The sequence below is a fragment of the Choloepus didactylus genome, chromosome X (assembly GCF_015220235.1).
Source record: "Choloepus didactylus isolate mChoDid1 chromosome X, mChoDid1.pri, whole genome shotgun sequence".
Lineage (NCBI taxonomy): Eukaryota > Metazoa > Chordata > Mammalia > Pilosa > Megalonychidae > Choloepus > Choloepus didactylus.
In genome coordinates, this window is record NC_051334.1 from 121,671,871 (window position 1) to 121,694,291 (window position 22,421).

Genomic DNA, 22,421 nt, shown 5'->3' on the forward strand with positions numbered 1-22,421 from the left:
TATTAAATAGTTTTAAGACACATGCACAGGCAAGCCTCACCCACTGGAAAGGGCACACACAGAGCAGCCATGGAACAGCATAAAAACTCATGGGTCCCTGCGGAGCAACAGGGAATTTTATCACTACCAGCAATGTCTGCTCCAGTGTCGCTAACACACTGCAGTGTATGCATGCAATAACATCCAGAGTGATACTTGCACTCTATGAAAACAATGTTGTCTGCTTCCTTTTCCTCTGTAATGTATCCGACACACATGGGGGAAAAGAAGGAGAAAAAGATGGCTGAAAAACCTTGAATATGGTGGGAAGTGAATACAGTAACTAAAAGATGATATATTAGCTTTATGATAATTTATGTTGGATTTAAAATGTTCCTTTAAAAGATCCTCTAAAATTACATTATTTTATGATGATAAACGGCTATTGACTAATCTCAAAAATCTGAACAAATGTTTGCCTGCTTTTGGCAACATGCAAAAAAAAAAACAAAAAAACCAGAAAAGAAAAGAAAGGGTTCTGATTTGTCCCATTGCAGCCACAAAATTGGGTTTCTTCAATGTTTTATACCTATATTAACACATAGAAGTGGTCATGTTAACGAGAAGCACACACTTTATTTCCAAAATTTGGCAAACTTGTAAATAATATCTTGTAATAGTAGTAGCTACTTAGCAAAAGATACTGTAAAAACTGAGCATGTGCTCTTGCTGTATCAATAACTATTTGCCATATCAATAACTAAGACTGGACACCAATTAGCTGGGAAAAATAATCGAGTGCAACCTGGAGCCCAGAAAGTATTTTCCTATTTCTACAATGATCACTCCAAATTATTTACTCACAAGGTTTTTGTTTTCTCTTGGTTAGAAACTTGTGGTTTACTTATTTAAAGTGGACAATAATGTCAGACTTGTCTGAAGCTGGAGCTGGGTGTTGTCATGGGGAGGAGAAAGGAGAAGATGGAACAGCTGGCCTGTCCCCAGTTACTGCCTCTGTCCAATGAAGGAAGATGAGCAGGGATATTTAGGAACATCGGGATTCCTTGCCTGACCTTGCCCATTTCATCCATGAAGCTATTTATATGCTTCTATTAAGGCATAATTCCAAATGCATAAGAAACAGCCTTGCAGCAGAGATCGTGTGGACACTGAGTTTAAAGAAGAGGCAAAGCGCACCCTCTGAGGGCTCCATATTTCCTTGTACTTCACTGTTCCAGGGCACTTGACCTCAGCCTCACAAGCCATCCCCGCACCTCCTCACCTGAGGCTCCGCATCCTCACCTGAGGCTCAGTGAGGGTCCCAGAGTCGGCCCCGCCCCCATGCAGGCCAGGTGTGCTGGGGAGGTGTCCCACGTGGGAGCGGGCCCCACACGATGACAGCCAGGGGTGGCTGTCTCAGCGCCACTCGAGCAAGGACACTGAGCGGTGGCCCCACCCTGGCTGAGATCCCCCAGGGGATGAAGCTCCAGGCACCCATGGCGGTACCCAGTGAGACAACGCGCCCTGGATCCTCTCCCTTCCCTCCCCTGCCTTGCCGCCCCCCACCTACCCTGCTTCTTGGCGCCCCTCCCAAGCACACGGCTTGCGCTCAACCCCTGGGCTCAGGGCAGCCTCAGGAGGAGCCCCCTCCCTGCAGGCCATCTCCCTTGGTCAACAGTCACATCCTAGAGTGCTCTGTGTCAACATGACGTGGACCACGTTTTGATACTTCGTGTTGCTTGTTCCAAATGGGTTGGCACAGAAAAGCTTAGGTGGGCCCTAGGATCTGGTGGCTTCCATGGCTAGAAAGGCCCCACACCCAGGAGCAACTAGGAAGGCAAACCACCACCCGCAGAGACTGGCGTTTCCATTTTCTAAGGACACGAAAGGTGGGAAGGGACATTAGATACCAGACTACGGAATTACTCTTTAATTGTCAATTTTAATTCAAATTTTTTTTTTTTTTTAATTTTGAAGCCAGTTTTCCTCCCCAAGTATTGGGAAGATGGTATATAGAGTTTAAAGTCACAAACATGGAAATTATCCCAAGCTCTATTTTAGCCTGTTCTGCCTCCAGCAAAAGCTACTGATTTCACCCATTCTATAATCATGCATATCTCCTGGGGGAGTAGGGGTTAGCAATAAAAACAGACAAAAATGGTGTTCACCAAGGGGGTGAAAAGCTTAGAATTTTCTATAAAAATACATATACTAAGGGATTAAGTTAAGGGAAAATAAACAAGTTAAAAGGAAAGTAATTTAAATAGCAGCCAATCTATTCTGGCAAACCACAAGAGTAATTCGGCACTTAAACCTAACCTTAAAGGAGGTAATAACAAGAAGTTTGGCTTTTCCATTAAAATCAGGATTAGACCTCATGACAGCCAGGCAGTCGGCCTAAATTAAATGAAACCAATTTTGTTATTATTTTCTTTCATTGTTTTTCATTTCTCTGAAAAATGAAAATTTTTATTTTCAGAGGTGTTTATGGTAGATAGAAAAATTGCCTTCACCTTTCCCTTGACCCAGCCTTAAACTATAAAGGCTGGCTGTCTACCCAACCCAAATACAGTAGATAATTGCTTACCCTTTTCATAGACTTTTATTTTGGAAGCAGTAATTCTTTCTTGAAGCAATTTTAAACCACTAGAACACTTAAAACTGGTACAGTTTCAGCTCTGATGCACATAGGAATAAAAGGGCTTTCATTGAATGAAAATGTACCAGTCTTTGAGGCATTGCAGTTACCATTAAAATGTTTGTACTACTTCCTGCTTTTACAACTGAAATTCATACTTCCATACATCAGATTTTGAGAAGCATTCCAGATTTTAGTTCTTGCAACTCTTGCAAACCAAAAAATGTCTGCACAGAATTTATAATAGAGTCTACGCTTTCACTGAAGATGTATAACAGAATGATAGAAGTATCATGCATCAGATAAATGATTGGCGACCTGCCATCAGGACATGTCTAACAGGTTCTTAGCTGCTTAGAAGATGGTGCCGCATCTCTCCCCTCAATCTCATCAAGGATTGAAAAGCTTTATTGAGATATAACACGCACAACACAAAATTCACTCATCTTGAATGTACAATTCAATAATTTTAGTAAGTTTAATCAAGTTACCCAGTTTGAGAAGGTTTCCATCATCCCTATAAGATCCTTCATGCCTTACTGGGAACATTTAAAGGTAGAAATAAAGTTTAATTTGGTGTCTTTGGGTTCTCCTATTAGTATCTATTTTTTGCCAGCTTCAGCCCTATCAGAAGGAGCAGTGTCTTTAATAATAGGTCATCTACCCCTTACGTAAGCCTGTTTGCAGGAAAGGGCCTAAAACATAGCAAGAATGCAAGCACAAGGACATGCAAGTGATGACTCCCTTTCTGGGGTATTCTCAAAGAAGTAGAGAAGTTTCCCCTTAAACATTCTCTTCCCTCCAGCAAGTCCACTTCTGTCACTGGTAGCTCTTGCTGCAGCTCACGGCCCCAGAATGCCGGAGTCGCCCTTGACCCCAGTCAGTCCCTGCACCCCATCAGGAAATCCCATCAGATTCACCTTTCGAGGTATATCAAGAATCAGCTCACTTCTGGCTTTATCTAATTTACCACGATCTTTCACCAAGGATAGTGCATCCGCCTTCTCATTGGCACCCCTGCCCCTCACTCCTCTCCCCAAAGTCGAGTCTCGACACGGCAGTCTCCATGATCCTACTAAAACCTAAGTCACATCGTGCCAGTTCTGCCCTCAGCATCTCGTGCCCTTCGCCACCCAACTCTGAGCAAAAGCCACTCTCCTCACAAGGGCTGTGCAAGACCAACAACCCCCCTCTGTCCTCCCTCTCAGGCATCATCTTCTCCCACACGGCAGACTCTCTCTCACCTCAGGACATTTGCACCCACCATTTCCTGGGCCAGGTATGCCCTTCCCTCACATGGTTGCAAGGCTAGCACCTTCACCTCCTTTGTACAATCATTTCTTTCTCAGCAAAACCTTCTTTGGCCACATTCCCTAAAATCATGAACACTCCACATCTGTGATCTTCCATTCTTGGTTTCTCTTTGAAAGTTACCACTATCTTTTCTATTATACTATTTTACTTTTTAATCTTGTTTACTGATTGCTTCTTCCCACCCCAGTGTGTGCATGTGTGTGTATTTGCGTGTGTGTGTGCTCCACAAGAGCAGATACTATTTTCTGTTGGTTAACTTCTTATCCCCCATGCCTGGAAAAGGGCCTGACCCAGAAGAGGAGCTCAACAAATATCTGATGAATAAAATTAGGAAAAAATTCTGTGGGTGGTTAAAATTGGGGGATGCAGCTCTAATTCTAGACTACTAAGATGCTCACATGTACCTGGGGAAGGTTCGGAGAGCATGGTCTTGCTACTTCTCCAGAAGCCAAGCCACCTGGGCAGTTAGCACCCACACAACCAGCCCTCAGGACTGACAGTGCACCTCTGTCCAGATCCAAAGAATCTGGGGACAGCAGGGCTTCTGCAAAGAATCACGGGAGCGAAGCCACCTTCCCACCTCCACTGGGCCAGATGCTGCTACTGCTCTTACAGGCATTCAACGTCTGTCTCCAAAGGTCAGCAACCATTTCTGTCTGACGCCTGAATTTGTGGATTGTTCTGAGATGGTCTGCTCAGATCGGGTGGGCAACTGAACAGATGGTAACATGTTTTGACAACCACGTGTCTGGATTGCATTTGGACCATGAAACTCAAGGTGAACAGTTCTCCAGCCTCTTATTGATCTTCCTAACCCATGACCGACTATTTATTTCCCTTGTCTCCCTAAAAATTATCTGACCAGATGGAGACACGATCTTAAGACAAGGGTAGATGGCATTATCGAAAACTTCACTTTAAAGCTTGCTTAGATAGCATACTGGCATACCCTGAAAAAAGGCACAATAAAATAAATAAAAATTCACAATACAAACTGTGATAAAATCAATTATTAGATTATTTTGACTGCATTTTTTGTCCGTGAGCCTTATGATTATTTACACCACATGGTAGCAATATTATATCTGAGAAATGGATAGACCATCTGAGATTTGTAAGTTTTCCCAGTCATGGAACAGAAATTACAATTCAGAGTAGCTAGTTATATACGTTCCCATAATGAAAGAAACATGATTAAAGATATGCTTCATTAGTATCACAACATATTTTGTTAAAAATAAATTTAAATTAGCTACCATGGAAGAAGCTAACTAACTTGATGATTAGGAAGTGAATGACTTGACAAATGCATATTTATGAAACTGGATCTTGATGATCAGCCAAGAAGATGGTCTAATTAATTTAGAAGGTGCACAGGCACGTCAACATATTTGGAGAAATAAATATGAAGATATTGTTAATATCTGGCCAAAGTAGGTCCTTCAACTGCTATAGACTAAGCTAACCACTAATGTGATAGAGAATTCAGCTGGTTCCACAGAGGTTTTGAAATAACAATGGTATAGGAACTGAACAAACTTACAACGATAAAGTGATTTGGCGGGGCTTAACTTCTGGATGTTATGAAACTAAAGTAAGAGATAAGTCATTCTAAATGTAGTGATCATTTTAAGAACAGCAACATGGTCTGCAGTTGTGAAAACTAAACTCTTCTCTCCTAAAAATTAATTGAACCGTGGTTAAGGCAGAGTATCTGAGGGAAAGACCCCACAGATGATATTGGAAAAGTTCCACTTTATGGTTTACAAAACCCCATCTTTCGCAATTTCTTGAAACTAAAAGCACAATGATGCCCTTCACCATAAATTCACACCATAGGCTCAAAACATGTGGGCCCATGCACTAGGAACAGTATGGCGGCCTATTGGCCAACGGTAAATAAGAACACAGAGATGATGACTGTGCATTCCACATACACCCCAGCGGAAGGTGAAGGCCTGGGGTGGAGAAGAAACACTGACCTTTGGAGGAGCGGAAGTGTTTGCTGGGGGCAGTGAACCCTCGGGTCCCGTGCACGTTGACGGCAGCTACTCGGAACTGGTACCACCGGCTGGGTCTGATGTCAGCCAGTTGAAGCCTCTCATCTGTGGTCTGAGGGGATATGTTACAGAGCACAGAGAGGCCGTTAGTTCTGACATGTCGAGTGAGTCTGCTTTAAAAAAGTACATTAATGTATCAGCCAGCGTAACTCAGCCTTGACTTCCTTCTGCCCAATGGATAGCTAAGCATGGCAGTTGTGAGAAAACACACCAGGGATCAAGGCACCTCTAGGAAGGTAAAACTTGGAGGGAAAATTTCAATCACTTAATTTTTTTAGATATTGCAACCCACAGTTAAAGATCTCTGGAAGTCTAAGTCTTATGACAAATGCTTGGGTTATTTTAAAATCTGGTGATGAAATACAGCATTCAAGGGATTTAATAAATAAAGAATATTATAAATAAAAAGTAAGCTAGCCATTACATTATGAACAAGAAAATTATAGCCTTGTTAGATTATAGAAAGAAAATGCCTCTTTTTTTTTTTTTTTTTTTTTTTTTTTTTTTTTTTTTTCATTTTTAAAAATTGCATTTTTATTGAGATATATTCACATAACATACAATCATTCAAGGTGTATAATCAGTTGAACATTTTCATTACTCCAAAAAAAAAAAAATAAAACTTAGAATAAAAAAGAACATCCAAAATGGATGTTTTGGAGTAGATACATTTTTTTTTTTTTTTTTTTTTTTTTTTTTTAAATCATCATTTTATTGAGATATATTCACATACCACGCAGTCATACAAAACAAATTGTACTTTCGATTGTTTACAGTACCATTACATAGTTGTACATTCATCACCTAAATCAATCCCTGACACCTTCATTAGCACACACACAAAAATAACAAGAATAATAATTAGAGTGAAAAAGAGCAATTGAAGTAAAAAAGAACACTGGGTACCTTTGTCTGTCTGTTTCCCTCCCCTACTTTTCTACACATCCATCCATAAACTAGACAAAGTGGTGTTTGGGCCTTATGGCTTTCCCAATCCCATTGTCACCCCTCATAAGCTACATTTTTATACAACTGTCTTCGAGATTCATGGGTTCTGGGTTGTAGTTTGATAGTTTCAGGTATCCACCACCAGCTACCCCAATTCTTTAGAACCTAAAAAGGGTTGTCTAAAGTGTGCATAAGAGTGCCCACCAGAGTGACCTCTCGGCTCCTTTTGGAATCTCTCTGCCACTGAAGCTTATTTCATTTCCTTTCACATCCCCCTTTTGGTCAAGAAGATGTTCTCCGTCCCACGGTGCCAGGTCTACATTCCTCCCTGGGAGTCATATTCCACGTTGCCAGGGAGATTCACTTCCCTGGGTGTCTGATCCCACGTAGGGGGGAGGGCAGTGATTTCACCTTTCAAGTTGGCTTAGCCAGAGAGAGAGGGCCACATCTGAGCAACAAAGAGGCACTCAGGAGGAGACTCTTAGGCACAAATACAGGGAGGCCTAGCCTCTCCTTTGCAGCAACCGTCTTCCCAAGGGTAAAACTTATGGTAGAGGGCTCAACCCATCAAACCACCAGTCCCCTATGTCTGTGGTCATGTTAGCAACCATGGAGGTGGGGTAGGCGAATACCCCTGCATTCTCCACAGGCTCCTCAAGGGGGCACTACATCTTTTTTTTTTTTTTTTTTCCCCTTGTTTGTCTTTTTTCTTTTTTTTCTTTTTTTTTTTTTTTTTTTTAACTTTCCCTTCTTTTTTCAAATCACCTGTATGAAAAAAAAAGTTAAAAAGAAAACAAACATACAATAAAAGAGCATTTCAAAGAGACCATAGCAAGGGAGTAAGAAAAAGACAACTAACCTAAGATAACTGCTTAACTTCCAACATGTTCCTACTTTACCCCAAGAAAGTTACATAATATAGCAACATTTCAGTGAACTTGTTCCTACTACAACCATCAGAAATTAACAGACCATAGTCATTTCTGGGCATCCCCAGAACGTTAAATAGCTTATCTGTTCTTCCTGGATTATTGTTCCCCCTTCCTTAATTGCTCTCTACTGCTAGTTCCCCTACATTCTACATTATAAACCATTTGTTTTACATTTTTCAAAGTTCACATTAGTGGTAGCATATAATATTTCTCTTTTTGTGCCTGGCTTATTTCGCTCAGCATTATGTCTTCAAGGTTCATCCATGTTGTCATATGTTTCACCAGATCGTTCCTTCTTACTGCCGCGTAGTATTCCATCGTGTGTATATACCACATTTTATTTATCCACTCATCTGTTGAAGGACATTTGGGTTGTTTCCATCTCTTGGCAATTGTGAATAATGCTGCTATGAACATTGGCGTGCAGATATCTGTTCGTGTCACTGCTTTCCGATCTTCCGGGTATATACCGAGGAGTGCAATCGCTGGATCGAATGGTAGCTCTATATCTAGTTTTCTAAGGAACTGCCAGACTGACTTCCAGAGTGGCTGAACCATTATACAGTCCCACCAACAATGAATAAGAGTTCCAATTTCTCCACATCCCCTCCAGCATTTGTAGTTTCCTGTTTGTTTAATGGCAGCCATTCTAACCGGTGTTAGATGGTATCTCATTGTGGTCTTAATTTGCATCTCTCTAATAGCTAGTGAAGCTGAACATTTTTTCATGTGTTTCTTGGCCATTTGTATTTCCTCTTCAGAGAACTGTCTTTTCATATCTTTTGCCCATTTTATAATTGGGCTGTCTGTACTATTGTCATTGAGTTGTAGGATTTCTTTGTATATGCAAGATATCAGTCTTTTGTCAGATACATGGTTTCCAAAAATTTTTTCCCATTGAGTTGGCTGCCTCTTTACCTTTTTGAGAAATTCCTTTGAGGTGCAGAAACTTCTAAGCTTGAGGAGTTCCCATTTATCTATTTTCTCTTTTGTTGCTTGTGCTTTGGGTGTAAAGTCTAGGAAGTGGCCTCCTAATACAAGGTCTTGAAGATGTTTTCCTACATTATCTTCTAGGAGTTTTATGGTACTTTCTTTTATATTGAGATCTTTGGTCCATTTTGAGTTAATTTTTGTGTAGGGGGGTGAGGTAGGGGTCCTCTTTCATTCTTTTGGATATGGATATCCAACTCTCCCAGCCCCATTTGTTGAAAAGACCATTATGGCTCAGTTCTGTGACTTTGGGGGCCTTATCAAAGATCAGTCGGCCATAGATCTGAGGGTCTATCTCTGAATTCTCAATTCGATTCCATTGATCTATATGTCTATCTTTGTGCCAGTACCATGCTGTCTTGGCAACTGTGGCTTTATAATAAGCTTCAAAGTCAGGGAGTGTAAGTCCTCCCACTTCGTTTTTCTTTTTTAGAGTGTCTTTAGCAATTCGAGGCATCTTCCCTTTCCAAATAAATTTGATAACTAGCTTTTCCAAGTCTGCAAAGTAGGTTGTTGGAATTTTGATTGGGATTGCATTGAATCTGTAGATGAGTTTGGGTAGAATTGACATCTTAATGACATTTAGCCTTCCTATCCATGAACATGGAATATTTTTCCATCTTTTAAGGTCCCCTTCTATTTCTTTTAGTAGAGTTATGTAGTTTTCTTTGTATAGGTCTTTTACATCTTTGGTTAAGTTGATTCCTAGGTACTTGATTTTTTTAGTTGCTATTGAAAATGGTATCTTTTTCTTGAGTGTCTCTTCAGTTTGTTCATTTCTAGCATATAGAAACATTACTGACTTATGTGCATTAATCTTGTATCCCGCTACTTTGCTAAATTTGTTTATTAGCTCTAGTAGGTGTATCGTTGATTTCTCAGGGTTTTCTAGATATAAGATCATATCATCTGCAAACAATGACAGTTTTACTTCTTCTTTTCCAATTTGGATGCCTTTTATTTCTTTGTCTTGCCGGATTGCCCTGGCTAGCACTTCCAGCACAATGTTGAATAACAGTGGTGACAGCGGGCATCCTTGTCTTGTTCCTGATCTTAGAGGGAAGGCTTTCAGTCTCTCACCATTGAGTACTATGCTGGCTGTGGGTTTTTCATATATGCTCTTTATCATGTTGAGGAAGTTTCCTTCAATTCCTACCTTTTGAAGTGTTTTTATCAAAAAGGGATGTTGGATTTTGTCAAATGCTTTTTCAGCATCTATTGAGATGATCAATTGATTTTTCCCTTTCGAGTTTTTAATGTGTTGTAATACATTGATTGTTTTTCTGATGTTGAACCATCCTTGCATGCCTGGAATGAACCCCACTTGGTCATGGTGTATGATTTTTTTAATGTGTCTTTGGATTCGATTTGCAAGTATTTTGTTGAGGATTTTTGCATCTATATTCATTAGGGAGATTGGCCGGTAGTTTTCCTTTTTTGTAGCATCTTTGCCTGGTTTGGTATTAGATTGATGTTAGCTTCATAAAATGAGTTAGGTAGTGTTCCATTTTTTTCAATGTTTTGAAAGAGTTTGAGTAAGATTGGTGTCAGTTCTTTCTGGAAAGTTTGGTAGAATTCCCCTGTGAAGCCATCTGGCCCTGGGCATTTATTTGTGGGAAGATTTTTGATGACTGATTGGATCTCTTTGCTTGTGATGGGTTGGTTGAGGTCTTCTATTTCTTCTCTGGTCAGTCTAGGTTGTTCATATGTTTCCAGGAAATTGTCCATTTCTTCTACATTATCCAGTTTGTTGCCATACAGTTGTTCATAATATCCTCTTATAATTTTTTTAATTTCTTCAGGATCTGCAGTTATGTCACCTTTTTCATTCATTATTTTGTTTATATGGGTCTTCTCTCTTTTTGATTTTGTCAGTCTAGCTAGGGGCTTGTCAATCTTGTTGATCTTCTCAAAGAACCAACTTTTGGTGATATTTATCCTTTCTATTGTTTTTTTGTTCTCTATGTCATTTATTTCTGCTTTAATCCTTGTTATTTCTTTTCTTCTACTTGGTTTAGGATTGGTTTGCTGTTCATTTTCTAGCTTCTTCAGTTGATCCATTAGTTCTTTGATTTTGGCTCTTTCTTCCTTTTTAATATATGCGTTTAGTGCTATAAATTTCCCCCTTAGCACTGCTTTTGCTGCATCCCATAGGTTTTGGTATGTTGTGTTCTCATTTTCATTCGTCTCTATATATTTGGCAATTTCTCTTGCTATTTCTTCTTTAACCCACTGGTTGTTTAGGAGTGTGTTGTTTAACCTCCAGGTATTTGTGAATTTTCTAAGTCTCTGATGGTTATTGACTTCTAATTGTATTCCATTGTGGTCAGAGAATGTGCTTTGAATGATTTCAATCTTTTTAAATTTATTGAGGCTTGTTTTATGTCCCAGCATATGATCTATTCTGGAGAAAGTTCCGTGAGCACTAGAAAAGTATGTGTATCCTGGTGATTTGGGATGTAATGTCCTGTAGATGTCTGTTAAATCTAATTCATTTATCAGATTGTTTAGGTTTTCAATTTCCTTATTGGTCTTCTGTCTGGTTGATCTATCTATAGGAGAGAGTGATGTGTTGAAGTCTCCCACAATTATTGTGGAAACATCAATTGCTTCCTTTAGTTTTGCCAATGTTTCTCTCATGTATTTTGTGGCACCTTGATTGGGTGCATAGACATTTACGATTGTTATTTCTTCTTGCTGAATTGCCCCTTTTATTAGTATGTAGTGGCCTTCTTTGTCTCTCAAAACATCCCTGCATTTGAAGTCTATTTTATCTGAGATTAATATTGCTACACCTGCTTTCTTTTGGCTGTAGCTTGCATGAAATATTTTTTTCCATCCTTTCACTTTCAATTTCTTTGTGTCCCTGTGTCTAAGATGAGTCTCTTGTATGCAGCATATTGATGGTTCATTTTTTTTGATCCATTCTGCGAATCTATATCTTTTAATTGGGGAGTTTAATCCATTTACATTCAACGTTAAAACCGTGAAGGCATTTCTTGAATCGGCCATCTTATCCTTTGGATTATGTTTGCCATATTTTTCCCTCTCTCTATTAATATCCTTTATTGTACCCATACCGAATCTCTTTAGTACTGAACCTTTCTCCAGGTCTCTCTGTCCTGTCTTTGTTTCTCTGTCTGTAGGGCTCCCTTTAGTATCTCCAGTAGGGCAGGTCTCTTGTTAGCAAATTCTCTCAGCATTTCTTTGTCTGTGAAAAATTTAAGCTCTCCCTCAAATTTGAAGGAGAGCTTTGCTGGATAAAGTATTCTTGGCTGGAAATTCCTCTCTCTCAGAATTTTAAATATATCGTGCCATTGCCTTCTCGCCTCCATGGTGGCTGCTGAGTAGTCACTACTTAGTCTTATGCTGTTTCCTTTGTATGTGGTGAATTGCTTTTCTCTTGCTGCTTTCAGAACTTGCTCCTTCTCTTCTATGTTTGACAGTGTGATCAGTATATGTCTCGGAGTGGGTTTTTTTGGATTTATTCTATTTGGAGTTCGCTGAGCATTTATGATTTGTGTATTTATGTTGTTTAGAAGATTTGGGAAGTTTTCCCCAACAATTTCTTTGAATACTCTTCCTAGACCTTTACCCTTTTCTTCCCCTTCTGGGACACCAATGAGTCTTATATTCGGACGCTTCATATTATCTATCATATCCCTGAGGTCCATTTCGAGTTTTTCAATTTTTTTCCCCAGTCTTTCTTTTATGCTTTCATTTTCCATTCTGTCATCTTCCAGGTCACTGATTCGTTGTTCAACTTCCTCTAGTCTTGTACTATGAGTGTCCAGAATCTTTTTAATTTGGTCAACAGTTTCTTTAATTTCCATAAGATCATCCATTTTTTTATTTAGTCTTGCAATGTCTTCTTTATGCTCTTCTAGGGTCTTCTTGATTTCCTTCATATCCCGTACTAGGGTCTCATTGTTCATCTTTAGTTCTTTGAGTAGCTGCTCTAGGTGTGTCTCTTCTGGTCTTTTGATTTGGGTGCTTGGGCTTGGGTTATCCATATCGTCTGGTTTTTTCATATGCTTTATAATTTTCTGTTGTTTTTGGCCTCGTGGCATTTGCTGTCCTTGATAGGGTTCTTTTAGGGTTTGTAGACCAGTTGAAGTCCGTATCTCTAATTTATCAGATCTACAGCTTCGTGGAGTACACTTTCTCTAACTAACCAGCAGGTGGCGTCCACGAGCCACCTGTTCTCCACAAGCCAGATCTCCCCTGCTTAGCCTTTTTGGTGAGTGGGGGAGTGAGTCTTGTGGGGCCCAATTGGTGTCCCAAGCTTGCGTGTGTAGTTGGTGTTGCCTGCCCTGTATGTGGGGCGTGTTTCTGGGCAGTCGGGGAGGGGGGGTGGCCCTAACAATCAAATCTCCCTGATGATCCTAGAGTTTTAAAGCTGCTGCAATAGTCTAATCCTTCAGTTCAGTCCTGCCACAGTTTGTCTCTGCCACTGACCCACAAGTCTTTGGTATTGGCGTATGGCTCCTGAGACTTGCAAGTGGGCCCCTCTTCCAGGCTGTGCACCCCGGGTCCTCTGTTGAGGGATGACTGTGCTATGTCACAGGTGAGTGCCGTCCCCCCAGGGCAGTTCTGGGCTGCTGGGCTGTGTTGGGAGGCTCCCAGTCTGCTCAAATGATTGCTGAATGGGGCTCTGTTAATTCACACTGCTCCCCCTTCCCAGCTCTGGGACATTCAGCTGAGGTTGCAGGGAAGGCTAATGTCCACGCCCAGTTTTGTGGTGTGTGCCTGTTATTTGAAGCACTTCCGTCACACTGGGTTGTCTGGGGCAGCTCTGGGCTATGGGGCTGGCGATGGGCAGGAGTGTTTCCTGTCCACCAGGATGGTGGCTGTGAGCGGACACCCCCCTTTTCTTGGGAAGTTGTGTTGTTTAGTGAATTTTCTCAGCCACTGGATTATTGCCTTTTGTCTCAGAGCTCTCTTAGTTCTGCTCTTGACTTGACGTGCCCAAATTTCAATTCTTTGAAGCTTTCTGTATTGAGCTTCTTAGAGTAATTGTTTTAGAAAAAGCAAAAAGGATTTAAAAAAAAAAAAAAAAAAAAAAAAAAAAAAAAAAAAAAAAAAAAAAAAAAAACGGCCCTCCTCAGAGATCTAATGGGTTATTGAAATGCTAATAGACAAAGCAACCAGGGCCATTAAGGAAAGGTGCCCTGGGCGGAGAGATCAGCCTTGCTTCGGGATTTGCATATGCGCCTCAAGGCCTGATCTCCGCCCTTCCCCTTTCTGTGTTCACCAGAACTCCAAAAATCCTCTGCTTTTACTTTGGAGCTTCTCGTGTTGTTTTCCTTCTATGCCCGTCTCCTCTCTGCTGGGCTGGCTGCTCTCAGAGTCTCTGGTGTCTGGCCTCAGTCTATCTATGGTTGGAGTTTGAATCAGTAGAATGAGTTTCCGATGAGAGCAGCCACTGCAATTCTCCCTTCTCCTTCCTGGAGCTGACAGCCCCTCCTCCCCCGGGACTGAGCCTGGCAGGGAGGGGCGCGGGTCCCCTGGCCGCAAAAACTTACAGATTTCGGTGATCTCAGCAGTTCCACGTTTTCATGAGTGTTGTATGAAGTATGCCCAAAGACAGATTGCTCTGTGGTGTCCAGTCCACGCAGTTCCTGGCTTTTTACCTACTTTCCTGGAGGAGTAACTAAAACATACAGCTCACCAGTCTGCCATCTTGCCCCGCCTCCCGAAAATGCCTCTTTAACTTGCATGACAAACACAATTTTCGAAGTAGGTGTTCTAGTTTGCTAATGCTGCAGAATGCAAAACACCAGAGATGGATAGGCTTTTACAAAACGGGGGTTTATTTCACTACACAGTTACAGTCTTAAGGCCACAAAGCGTCCAAGGTAACACATCAGCAACCGGGTACCCTCACCAGAGGATGGCCAATGGCCTCCGGAAAACCTCTGTTAGCTAGGAAGGCAGCTGGCGTCTGCTCCAAAGCTCCGGCCTCAAAACGGCTTTCTCCCAGGATGTTCCTCTCTAGCAAGCTTGCTCCTCTTCAAAACATCACTCCCAGCTGCACTCCCTGAGTCAGCTCATTTATATAGCTCCACCGATCAAGGCCCACCCCGAATGGGCGGGGCCACGCCTCCATGGGAACATCTCATCAGAATCATCTCCCACAGCTGAGTGGGGCACAGTCCAACAAATCTAACCAGCACCAAAAACGCCTGCCCCACACAAGACCACAAAGATAATGGCATTTGGGGGACACAATACATTCAAACCGGCACAGTAGGTATGAGAATCCAAACACTTGAAGAATGCTAATAATTTCTAGGGAGTAAACTGCTACCCAAGGCATATATATTTTTTAATTTGAATAAATCACATAACACCTGCAAGGACTCTTTTCTGGCCCTGGAGGGACAGATTGTTAAGACATTCTTGGGAAAAGTCTACCTAAGGAAGAGAACTAGACACGGGGGAAGCTCAAAGGGATTTGTTGTCTCTACTGCTACAGTCTCAAGATATCAGCTAACTTGAACAATCAGTCTCTCCTTTATCAAGATAAGGAAAAATATACCTGCATTAAACAATGTTCTACATTTCGTTTTCATTCACAGTTCTGAAAACCTTTCCTAAAATCCCAAAGATTAAACACCAGCCATCCGTGCCTTCATTTACACCTACTGCTGGACCAAACTGGGTTCCCAGTGGATGAAAATGATAAAAGAGAATGGAAGCCAAACCCTCCAAAACCTCATTTTATAATAACTTGAGAAGAATCGTTAATTTCAAAATCAAGCTCAAGATCAAAGGGAGAGCACCCTGACATTGACGGTGGCATTATTCACGATTGCCAATGGATAGAGGCAGCCCAAGGGTCCATCGACTGTTGAGCGGAAGGGCAAACTGTGGTGTATACGTATGATGGACTATCATGTGGCTGCAGAGAGGAATGAAGTCGTGAGGCATGCAACGAGGTGAATGATCCTTGAGGACATTATGTTGAGCAAAATAAGCCAGGAACAAAAAATACAAATATTGTATGGTCTCACTAATAGCAACTAACTATAATGAGCAAACTCTGAGAATTAAATCTGAGAGCATAGGTCACCAGGAGATAGAAAGCAGGCAGAGATTGGGCAATCAACTATTACGGAGTACAGAATGTTCAATAAGGTTCATTCTAAAGGTTTAGAAATGAATAGCACAATACTGTGTGATGGTGGCAAAATACTGTAAGTGTAATTAACAAAGCTGAGTGTGAGTATGGTTGAAAGAGGATAAAAACTGGGACTGCATAACTTAGCAAAATCCAGAGTGGAAAATGATGGTAGTAATCGTATAAATATAAGAGAGTTCTTACATGAACTAGAACAAACATGAGTCACTATTACAACTTGAGAGTCTTCCCCTATAGACACGAATGAGAAGACATTTCAGTTGTAGAAAAGCACGACGCAGTTCCTCATTGAGAATCTATTCTTTTCCTTCAGCCATATGTTTTTCTGCGGCTGGTAATCCATTAATGGCTCTTAAGAAGAAAGAAAATATTTTGCTTTCCTCATCTACAAGACAGAAGAGGAGGAAGAACTGCTGAGATAAACCCTGGGAAGGGTGCCATACAGGTGGTGAATCAGTTTTTAAGTTGACTAAGATGGAAGAAGAAAGCACTTAGTGAAGATTTATGAGCCGTTGGCTGCTTCCCACTAAGTAGTTTTGAGATCTGAATCTTACTCTGGGCTACCAAGGACCTGTGCATAATAAAGGCTTTAGTAAAAGAAAGAGGAAAGAACTCATTTAGATTATCCAGTATCAAATTAACCAGCCCTGGCAGTGTTGCATTTCCTTCACTCAGGTTGGTCTTGAGTTTATCTGAAGGAAATGTACTTCTTGGAGAAAATAAATGTTAACAGGAAGATTAGAAAATTATCCCCCTTCCACGCTTATTTTGAACAAAGTAAGCCAAAAGTCAAGTTTCTAGGTGTACTGGATTATACCTAGGGAGCTCCTCTTCTCTTCTGTTGACATGGCATATCAGTATTTCATTTGATCGAGTTATTTCTGTAGTAAGACTGTTTTGACTGAGGCTTAATTTAATTTTACTTGAGTGACAGACATTACCTCAGAGGAAAAGAACAGTCAGTGAAGCACTGACCTGGGCCAGGGTCTGCCACTGTGTGGCATCGTCTTCGCTAGGATGGATTCCATAATTCCATCTTCTCTGTACCACATAGATCACAGGCTCGATTGAAATATTGAATTTCGAGGACCACTTAATCTCCAGCTGTCCCGACTGCAGTTCTGTAAATCGTAACTCCTTCCTGGGCTTCAGAGGCACACCTGAAACAGAACCGCACCAACTAAAACAATCTCTGTGTGACTCCAACTGATGTGAACATGGAGGAAGGAAATCTATAGGAGAGACAAATCTGATCTGAAGACAAATGATACTCTATTTCCTTTCATAAACGTGGCCGCTCCGTATTAGAACCTCACAATGGAAATTTTCTAACTCCAGCCCATCACATTTCAAGAGTATTAGCCCCTTTCCTTTAAGCTTTTCCATTTTCAAAAGAGGGATTTAAATTGATTGCTCATTTGTACATGTCTTTTTCTCCCTACTAATCTCAAGAGCAACCCTCTTATGCACATTCTTCTGAACACATAATATTAGCAAGTTGTGCCACTTCAGCTTAGCATGCAATTCACACAATGATACATTCATGAAGCGTTTCAAGTCATCTTTCCTATTTAACATGCTTCGTTTGTAGTAATATCAACTAAGGTCATTCAAAAATGGTTTGCTCTCCTTTCTATTCCAAGTTTTCCTTTTAAGGAAAAAATTGCAAAGCTAAATCTTGCAAGAGTGATTCCCAAAGCGTGAGTCTTTGGGATTCCCCAATTGATTGCTTGGATGTTCCCCTATAGACTTGACTTACATTTTACAATCGGAAAATGATGAATTTTTAATGCTTGGGTTTGGCATGAGTATGTGCACAGCATCAAAAAAAAAAAAAAAAAAAAAAAAACCCTCACAGGTGTCTCATTTTAAGGTAGTTAATCATCCTGATTTTTTTGCCCCCCTTTGGTGTGTGCAAGATGTCTAGCACCGAAAACATTTAAGGACCACTGTTCAAAGTAGTAGCCATTATAGAAATGGAACTTTCATACAAATTTATAGTGCTGATAGGATGGGTAAAACCAGTGGAATTAGGTCAAACCCATGGCACCAAGGCCAAGAAAACCAGAGATCACCAACACTATTTTCTGTTGATAATGAACAACTTCCTAAAGCGTTGAAAACTCATTTGAAAAGTCAGTTCAGAATGCTCTATTTCTTTATTTTCACTTCTTACATTTAAATAGAGGAGAGACTGGAAAATGCACAAATGTAAAATCACAAATAAGATTTGATGCACGTAAGTGACATGGCTCGATTTCAACTCTGTTTTGAATTCATTTCATGTTAAGTCATGTGATTGGAAATTGTCAAGTCATCAAACATTTAGGGGGTGGGCTGGATATTTTAAAAATAGCTCATGTTCATATCAGTTCTAAAGGTTGCCAATTTTAAAAAAAGTTTTCTAGAGTACACGTCTACCATTTTGATTTACACTGTATCCTGCATTTTGATTTGCTGTTGGGTTATATCCGCAGACTGCCCTTTCATTTACCCTAAGTTTGTCTCACTGATTCTTACTGTAGTTTTGTGAAGTAGGTGAAGGGTTAATTACCTAGATTTTGAACAAGAGGTAATTGAGTCTGAGGACAATTAAGTAAGGTGCCTGGAGCTATGGTCTGCTCTCAAGTTTCTCTGATTCTTACTGTAGTTTTGTGAAGTAGGTGAAGGGTTAATTACCTAGATTTTGAACAAGAGGTAATTGAGTCTGAGGACAATTAAGTAAGGTGCCTGGAGCTATGGTCTGCTCTCAAGTTTCTCTCGGAAATCTCTATAACTCTCCAATTCAGATAGGAGAAGCTGCACACAAAGGCAGAGAAAAGAGCTGGTTTGGACAGATCTGAAAATCCCTTGGACATTGCCCTGAGTTTCCTGGCTTTCAGCCTCACTAAATCACCCTTTTGCTGGCTCCCAGTCTGCCACCCCATGAACGTTTTTCAAGCTTGTGTTGTAACTTGTCCAGAAGCTGGTTTCATTTACTTTCCTGACTAGAATATTTTGCTGAGCGAGTGATTCCAAATCTATCCCCAATCCCTCTCTGGGCTGCAGACACCCCTTTCCACTTGCTGAATTTCAAGAAATGTTTGCTAGGGAAATAGCCTAACCCACTTACTCATTCATCACTCAAATACTTCTGGGGACATATGGAGATCCTGGGACATTTCTAACAAGTACTGTGACGACAGTAAACCCCTGTCTCAGATGACATGGGAAGAAAAGACTCGCCACGGGTATTCTGTGCTATATTCTCAATGGATATATATTTCCAAGGCTCCTTACTAAAGGAGACAGATACCTCTTTTTTCAAAGCTCATATTACGCAAATACCCATTTACTTTTACTTTTTATAAAATCAAATGGTTAATTATAAGTAAAACATACATTTTTTACAAGATAGAACACTTGTCTTACATTGGGATTATAACCCTCCCAGTGTAAAAAAAAATAAAAAAGGCCAATTTGTGATATGATGGAAATCCCTAAGGTAAATCTTGATCAGTTTTAATCCAAAAGTAGCTTTCTATTCCTTTTTTTGTCAACAAACCAAAATTTGTTCAGAGTGATGAAAAACCAATCTTGACCAAATGATTGTTTTGTACCTTTCTAGTATTCAAGGTTGGCATTGTGGTGGGTAGGTAAACTAAAAGTTCTACCGAGCAAGTGTGCAGATATGGGAAAAGATGGCGGCCTCTGAGAAGATTTCATGATGCATTTTTTCTCTTTGGGCATGATAAAAAGAAGATGACCAGTTAGTTCTTTAAACTCATAGAGGACATCCTCCAAGACATCAAAATCCACCTCTTTCCTTAGCTCATTCTCTGTCATAGGTAGAGCGAAGGTAAATATTCTAGCAGTGGAAGTAACTTGAGCTCATCAGAAGCAAATCCAAGTCATCATATTCCCTTGCTAAAAGGTTCTAGTCTTGAATATTATTGAACTACCAACAGCCTTAATCAAACATAATGAGCTTCAGGGCAATGCCGGTTCAAATTTCTTCATTTAAAACTCTCTTTCATTATCATGTACAATAATCCTGCAATTTGCATGTTAAGTAATGGTCCATCTGCTTTATATTAGGGTCAGCTGGCTTCCCTTGATTGGAAGTCACTCTGGCTGTAATTGTGTACAGGTGGGCTCAGCCCCTCAGCCCTCAGGCCCTCACCACTGGTCCTCAAGACCCTTGCTAGCTGTCCCAATTGCATAAACAGATGTGCAGACTGCATCTCTCCTCAGTGTGTTTTTTATTATGGAAATGATTAGAATGATTTTTGAACAAATTAGTCTTCTGGAATCTAAACTATTCTGTTGAAAGGTTCAAAAAGGCCATTGTATGGCAACCCACAACGGGTCAATATAGGTGCATTCTTTTTCCTTTAAAGCATATTTAGTATTCTAATGAAATCAAAGGAATGGCACCTTCATGCTTTAAAAAATGTTGAAATTAGATAAGAGAAATCAATGATAAGAAGCAATCAGCAGTTGCATGCACATCACATGGTCTGATCATCTGTATAAAAAATGTTTCCATCATGAGTCTAACAGTGATGAAAATGTAAAGAGATGTAGTTTTCCAATGATTCAACAATTAAACACTACTTAATATCTCTCATAAAGATAATCAGTTTGCAACTGTATAACATTAAGGTCAATGCTTTAAGATGCTAAAAAATTCATTTGTTCAAAGTTGTATTGGACCATCTCTAAAGCACTAAAGTTTAAATATTTCATATATTAACATATTTGTGTAAATATTAAATTAAACTCCATCAACAGATCTTTTGGAAAAGAAATAAGTGGATACATGTTTATTTCTTGGTTTGTCCATGGCAAAAAGGAAAATACAGATAATTGAAGGCTGCAAATTTGTCTGAATCTTTACTTTTGGAAAACATTTCAACTTTTCTCCTTTCCTACTCAAACCAACTGCCACAGTTGGGAGGCAGGAGAGGCAGTGGGGTTTGCGCAGTAATATAAAAAAGCGTATCACATTCTGGATGTGATACATCTAAGCTGTAAAACAGACAAACCAGAAAAGGATGAGAGTCAAAGAGAAAATTAGTATCTCAATATGCAATCATTTGGGTTCTCAGTGTGCAAGATCAACTTTTCAAACTTTCCACAACTGTATGGAAGTTTGCAGTTAATACAACCAGCACTTTCAGGTATTCTAAACTCATTTAAACATTTTCAAGCTTTCTATGAATGCTGGTAATAATTTTATTTATTTGTAAGTAGAAGAAAGGCTATCTGTTGTTTTCTTTCACTATTTCAAACCGAACGCTAGCCTATAAAGTTAACTTAGAGGCATCAGCAAAGGATAGTTCTTACAGCACAATCTTAGCTAAAGGCTGTAATATAATGGAGTATTTTTTTGATCACTTTTTCAAAACACACATCATATTAAATATTCAAGTTTCCAGCATAAAAAAGTTTCTGAAGCTATAAAAGCAATACCCCTAACTTCCCTTCCACAGAAACTATGTATGTGTTTCATGGTTTCAAATTTTTTTATTAATGCAATAAGCAGTAAAATGAAAAATGGCATCATCGGTTGGTACATAACCGATTTATAACGAAATTTAAGAAAATTATTTGCCTACTTAATGAGTGTTTTTTGTATGTCTACCTCAGTAACAAATTACTGATGGGCGTGGGGGTTGATGTCCTGTTGATTTTTGTACCCCAGTGTCCAGGAAAGTTGATAGCCAATGGCAGGCACTCAATAAATGTTTATTGAACTGAAATGTTGTCAGTACTAGCAGATCCAGGTGACAGCAGCCACTTTTAAACTTAAAATGGGGAAGAAGTTAAAAAATGATCTTCAGCATTTCCAAACTAATACCTGTGAGATTACAGATTAGTAAGTAAATAGTCAATGAATGAGAAGCCAAGAAGGACTTAAAGGTCTTCATTATTTGTCCAAAAGAAGGTGGTTCTTGATAAAGTACACTCTGCTTAATTTCAGTACTTCACCTACATAAATTGACAATTAACCTGAATGAAAATTATCCCATGTTACTTATTAGCTGAAAGTGATTAACAAGTCATTGATTTTATGACCACCTTTTAAGATACTAAACAGTTTAGATTTTACAAAAGTGATTTGACATAGCTTACAATAAAAAACATAAAAACAATAAAACTAAATTCATTCAAGAAAAGTTGTTTGGGAAAAAGGGGAAAACAACAATTATTTTGAATTTGAGACATCCATTACTTAGGCTAAGATTCTGAGAATCCTTGGTAAGAAAGGAAAACCAGATGGATTACATCGACTTCAGTTGAGGGTATTTTCAAGAAGCAGCTAGAGACAAATTGGGAAGGTACTTGTATTTCTGGTGAGTTGACTTGATATGAAGGTAACAATGGACTTCTGGAAATAGCACATAATTCAAAACCAGGATTGATGATGAATA

General features: G+C 39.8%; 1 protein-coding gene across 5 annotated transcripts in view; it reads right to left on the minus strand.

The window, feature by feature from the left end:
* The window catches only part of ANOS1 (anosmin 1), a 205,124-nt gene that overhangs the window by 35,166 nt on the left and 147,537 nt on the right, over window positions 1-22,421 (minus strand). For all 5 annotated transcript variants that reach the window (XM_037822310.1, XM_037822312.1, XM_037822313.1 and 2 more), the window contains 2 exons: window positions 16,981-17,165; window positions 5,914-6,043 (listed from right to left, as the gene is read on the minus strand). In XM_037822310.1, the coding sequence (XP_037678238.1) occupies window positions 5,914-6,043; window positions 16,981-17,165 (315 nt within the window). The remainder of the gene's footprint in view (window positions 1-5,913; window positions 6,044-16,980; window positions 17,166-22,421) is intronic.